General features: G+C 39.8%; 2 protein-coding genes across 2 annotated transcripts in view; one reads left to right on the forward strand and one right to left on the reverse strand.

Annotated features, from left to right (window-relative positions):
* Nucleotides 1–4039, reverse strand: part of LOC106809634 (malate dehydrogenase, mitochondrial-like) — a 20968-nt gene extending 16929 nt beyond the window's left edge. The window contains exon 1 of the mRNA XM_014812797.1: nt 3885–4039. Within this exon, the coding sequence (XP_014668283.1) occupies nt 3885–3940 (56 nt within the window). The 5' untranslated portion in view covers nt 3941–4039. The remainder of the gene's footprint in view (nt 1–3884) is intronic.
* The window catches only part of LOC106809633 (RING finger protein 150-like), a gene marked incomplete in the record, with an annotated part of 22998 nt that continues 18319 nt past the window's right edge, over nt 1346–6024 (forward strand). Inside the window, 2 exon segments of the mRNA XM_014812796.1 lie at nt 1346–1916; nt 2469–2719. Coding sequence (XP_014668282.1) covers nt 1466–1916; nt 2469–2719 — 702 coding nt within the window.

Consider the following 6024-nt stretch of genomic DNA (forward strand, 5'->3'; position numbering starts at 1 on the left):
GATATCTCCCGATTTGTCATTTTTATGAGACCAACGATTAGACACGGATAAAGTTTAATGATTAAGGCAATACTTGAGCTCAAGTTTATCGAGGTAAACACAATAAATCATAGGTAGACTAAGGCTACTAAATGTTGAATTTTGCCGGTTTTAGTCTGTCTTACTCCTTTTGATACACTCCTGATATAATGTATATTATATTCAGTATATCTTATTCAATTTATTAAACAGTTTTACAACAGTACTAGAACCGAGTCACTGTTTGTAAACACCGCCGGTGCGGTTTGTTATGAATATTTTGATCAGCATATCAAAACAAATCAGAAATATTTATACCTAATATCGAGAGATAATCATAGTACTATTATCAGGAGCTAATAATGACAATAATGAACTCGTACGATAAAAATGTAGTGAAATCAGTACCAAATCGCTGTCTTACTCCTTTGTCATTATTAGCTCCTGCTCCTGCTATTATCATACTAACACAATATATATAAGTTTTGTTTGATATCTATAAACATAATCGAATTAATCGACATATCTGTACCGTTGCATGGACTAGAGTGTCAGCACCAGTCCACCGGTGTGATTTGTTTTAAAATGTTATGATGGTCCATGTAAAGCAATGTGCATCTCAGAGAGCCTCAGAGGGCATATCAGTGTATGGGCTGGTGTGATTGGCAGAGAAGTGCCCTTGCAGGGAAAAAATATAATTTATTTTTCGGGGGCTACTTTTCAAGCTCGCGTGCATGAAAATAGCACTCTAAAATTTGGTTTGCATTGAACTCTATGCAAATTTACGGGGTCTCTTTTTGGCATTTCCGGGGCTCTTTTTGGCATTTCCGGGGCTAAATCGCCCCGAACCCCCGTGTATTTTGTTCACTGTGCCCTTGTGTATATTGCTGTAAGTCTGTTTGTACAAGAGTTAAACCCGGTCACATGCATCAGTACTGTTTAGGTTCCTTATTATGCTGAAACTGAAAGGTCTCCATGTTCAAATCTTTGTGTGATGCTCATGTGTGATGTATCATGAGTTATGTGCAGAAATAGATAGTATCATGAGTAAGATAATATAGATTCTAGATAATATAGATTCTAGATAATATAGATTCTAGATAATATAGATTCTAGATAATATAGATTCTAGATAATATAGATTCTATATTATCTTACTCCTGATAGTATGTGTAGGGTATTGCACAAACTAAGTGCCAAGACTTTTTTTTATTTGAAATGAGCTCTTCTGTAGTTTACTACCATTCACTCGAGAAGTGTAATAGTGCAATTTTTTAACGTTGGTCATCCTTTATAATTTGTTTGTTGTGTTTTGGTTCTGTTTTAGATTTGGATGCAATAAGTAACAATATCCCAAGATGTTCCAGTGATTTCTGATAACAAGTATGGACAGAAGTCTACCTGACTAGTAGCTGTTAAAATGACAGCAGTGTAGGTGCCAGCCAACATGCATTCGTTCTTCTGGAAACACATTTTCATGTTCCTGTACTTGAACGCATTACTGAAGATCCTACACTGTGTGCTCTGCGAAACCGATTTAGATTACCCCCTGGAAGGCTACACTGTCCGAGTAGTGTTAAACGTCACCTACATAGACCCGCAGACGGGTCACCTGGTGTCGTACAAGAGCGACAGAGACGGTTATTATGGTGAGAACAAGGTTAGCGCTGTGAGCGGAATCGGCGTGCATGCGCTGACGGTCAGCAACAGAACGGACGCGTGTGATCCGCTGCAGCCAAGCATTGCGAGGAGCGAGCCCTGGATCGCACTCATACAGCGTGGCATCTGCAACTTCAGCGAGAAGATCCGCAATGCTGCTGTGCGGAGCAACGCCAGCGCTGTGCTCGTGTACAACGACGACGGCGGCAGGGACGCGATGAAGACAATGACACACAACTGTAAGTAGTACACAACCGTAGGAAGAGGCTGTAGTTCTAAATCTCATTCCCACCAGTGATGGTATTCTATCGAAAGCCTATGAACTATAGTAACTTATACTACTACCTCTAACTCTAAGTAACCTACTCTTGTTGTGTTACATTATTGTACCTAGGAGTATGGGTGTGGATTTGTATGAGAGTAGGCGCATGCGTGTTAGTCCGTATGTGTGTAGAGATGGTTTTATATTATACCTTAATCAATTTACTTATACAGAAAGTAATGTCATTATTGTATTATGTTTTTATCGTTGGGTTGTATTGTGTTGTATTACTTGGAAATTTTATTATTGCATCCATCAGATATTTTTCTCTGAAAAAGACTGTTTTCATATTCTGATATTTGTGTTTGAATTATATGCAATAAAGATTTAATAATAATAATACTAGTTTATGGGCTCTTCATTTAACTATAGGTTATGGGTGCTTTGTCTCACACTGTTGCACTGCTAAGTATATGTAAAGTGTCATCGAATGAAACTGTAGCAAATGTCTTACGTCACATGATTTCAGACAAACAAGTTGTCGCTGCACTGATATCACAGGAGCTAGGGAGAGACATCGCAAATCTGATTGACAATGGGACTCGGGTGATGTTGTACCTGTATCCTGGCAAGCGTGCACCCATGCACTCGGCAATCAACAAGACCTCAGTGCTGTTTGTCTCTATCTCTTTCATTGTGCTTATGATCATTTCACTCGCCTGGCTTGTTTTCTACTACATACAAAGGTTTAGATATGCCCACGCAAAGGATCGGCTAGCGGTGAGTGTTGAAAAAGATATATATGTTATGCTTTTCAGGGCTTGAAACTAACCTAAAATGTTCACTAGCCAGCAGGGCTAGTGACCTGTAAAATCTACTAGCCCTTAAAAATATCTCCCAGCCCTTACTTTTCTGAAGTGCCGCGCTGAGGCTACGCAGTGAGAGGTCCCCTGGTTGTCCTCGTTTATCAGGACCTTCTCGCACGGGATGTCCGGAGCTACGCTCTGGATCAACTGCCTGAGGTACAGTGCCTCTTGCACGCTGGCTGCTAGAGCCATGTACTCGGCCTCACAGGTCGAGAGCGCAACAGTCGGTTGTTTCCGACTCTTCCACGAAATCAATGGCCCCTTAGGGTCCATGCTGAAACAATAGCCTGTAACACTCCTTCTGTCCTCTCCGTTTCCCCAGTCGGCATCACTGAAACCTTTCAGGCACAATTTGGGGCACTTCTTGTAGCACAACTCGTAATCTAATGTACCTTTCAGGTACCGCAGGACATGCTTTGCTGCAGTCCAGTGACTTCTGCGTGGCTTGGACAGAAACTGCGACAACTTTGTCACAATCCAGCAAATATCAGGTCTGGTAAGGACCGTCGCATACACTAGGCTACCTATGATTTCCCGATAGGACTTGGAATCTACCTCCTCCTCGTCCTCGTCACTCTCTAGCTTCTGCTCTGCAGGTGTACTGCGTGGCTTGCAGTTCAACATATCAAATCTCTCTAGTACTTTGTTTAGGTACCGCTTTTGACTGACCTTTATGTACCCGTCGCCCTGGTCAAACTCAACACCTATGAAGTATTTTAATCTCCCGAGGTTAAACTACACAAGGTGCCAGTTACTGTAGCATTCGTCAACTTTGCATAATCGATGGTCGAATTATGCCTTTAATACAAAATATTACATATAAATATAAAAGAGGATAACGTTGTAAATACGATTTTGTTACCAATTAATTAATCCACGGCTGGTCACAAAGGCTAGACCAATAAATTCTGCTCTAAAAAAATTTATAATCTCAATCTGTCGCCATTCTTCTGCCAGTGCCAGTGGCACTGCAGGGAATCTGAGGGATGGCCCATTGTCATTGATTACTGAATCTGTCTAGAATTCCAATTTTACGTACGTGCCGGGCTTTACTTATTACTTTACTACAAAACCCTTACCTTTGAGACGTTGAACTGAAAGTTCTCAGTGCCTGCACTGAAATTCTGGAAAACATATTTGCTGTTACTTCGGTCGAGACACAGACTGTTGGAGGAAACACACAAGACCAAGGCCAAGGGCACGTAAAGACAGAAAATTTTCACTCTGCTTCGCTCACTACTAGGGTCAAATATTTCTAGAACATCATTCAGTAGCGAAAATTATTAAGTAACATTTAAATGAAATAATCATAAAAATTAACTAGACACAAAATGTTTACATTAATAGCATATGTTAGGTAGTAGTCATTAGAAACCTATTTTATATTTAGTAAAAATGTCCCATATGTTAGATTATTTTGATTATTCCATAGACTATTCCTAAGTCTAAATACGGGGCTCTTCTCAACGCAAGGAAAAGATGGTTGACGAAGAAGGTAAACGAAGGATGCGAGGAAAACAACAACTACAAAGTGCACTAAAACATTCTAAAACACGAGCAACCATATTTCGAAGTTTCTAACTATATGAATATCGCAAAGTTTAAAGTTACTACAACTGTACAAGTGTAAGATATATACTAATTCTAGTGTGAGACTTCGGTAGTTCAACTTCACGTTCATTCAATATTATTATTAGTTATTAGTAATAGTATTACTATTATTACTATTAGTATTACTATTAGTAAATTTAGTATTATTACTAATACTATTAATATTAAATTATTATTACTATTACTGTATTAGATTATTACTAATACTATTAGCATTACTATTACTAGTATTAGTATTACTAGTAGTAGTAGTACTACTACTAGTAGTATTACTATTACAGTATTAGTAATACTAAATCGACGTGGATATTCGTCCGAGCATCGGACACCTGTTTGTATGCGCTATTCGTCCGAGCATCGGACACCTGTTTGTATGCGCTATTCGTCCGAGCAGTTGTTGATGTTGCGTGCCGCAGGCGCACGGCCTCTAGTGCCGGAGATAGGAAGTGTGAAGGGGGGTCTGGGGGGTTTTCCAGCCAATTTCTAAAATCTAGACGCTTTAAATTTTTATTATATTATAGTTATATTAGGGTATATTTTGGCCTTTAGGCTTTTTGCCTTGCGTTTTGCTCGCACCTAACGGGCTGTGACGCCCCTAGATACATGCGTTGCGTATGTGGTTATACTACCATATGATAGTTTTGTGGGTAGCTATCATTCGCCTTTTAAAGCAAAACCGAGTCGTTATAATAGTGGTTAAGGTTTAGAATTGTCGCGTTTAGTACTGAGAGTTAGGTAAGCGTTAAATAATTAGTGGTAGGTTTTACATTGTGGTTAGATATTTTAGAGTTAGGTTTGGAGAGTAGGCGCGACTCCTAGACTAGCATTATATTTAGCATTTTGTAATACAAGATGAACAGCGCATGCGCAGCCACGCTCGGACGAATAGCGCATGACGAACAGGTTCGCGATGCTCGACGAATATTCCACGTCCATATTAAATATAGTAATAGCGTATCTAGTAGGGCCTAATATTTTTTTTTCTTATTAGTAGTTCAGTATTAACTATAGTATTAAATTAGTTTTACAATAACTGGAAAGGCATAATAGGTCCATTGATTATGCAATGTTGACGAATCTAGAATGTAACTGGCACTTGTGTATGTTTAATAAGTAACCGGTAATTATCATTATAGCCAAGACTGTCGATAGTTTGTCCAATCGACGTGGCATATGCGTCTGAGCACGACACTGCTGTTCGTATGCGCTAATTTGCCGAGCAGTTGTTGGCGCATGCGTGCTGTTTCATGTAGCATGCGCAGGCGCACGGCACCAGTGCCGGAGGTAGGAAGTGTGAAGGGGGTTCTGGGGGTCTCCCCCGCAGACATGTTTTTAATCAGACGGGCTTACAAATGCTATTTTACCCTTTGATTAATGATTTTTGGACCTTTAGTCTGACGCCCCTGCAATACAGTTTCTATGTGTTATACACCGTAAGTATTGTTTGGTAGCTATCACTCGCATGTTATATAAGTGAAGCGGGAGTCGGTTTGTAGTTAGTGCTTAGGTTAGGGTTAGGAATTGGTGTTCGGCGTAGATTAGGTAGGGTTAGAGAGTGCGCGCCCTCCCTAGACTATGCATTATAATTACATTTATGTAATTATACAT

This window comes from Priapulus caudatus, unplaced genomic scaffold, assembly GCF_000485595.1.
Source record: "Priapulus caudatus unplaced genomic scaffold, Priapulus_caudatus-5.0.1 Scaffold370, whole genome shotgun sequence".
Classification (NCBI taxonomy): domain Eukaryota; kingdom Metazoa; phylum Priapulida; class Priapulimorpha; order Priapulimorphida; family Priapulidae; genus Priapulus; species Priapulus caudatus.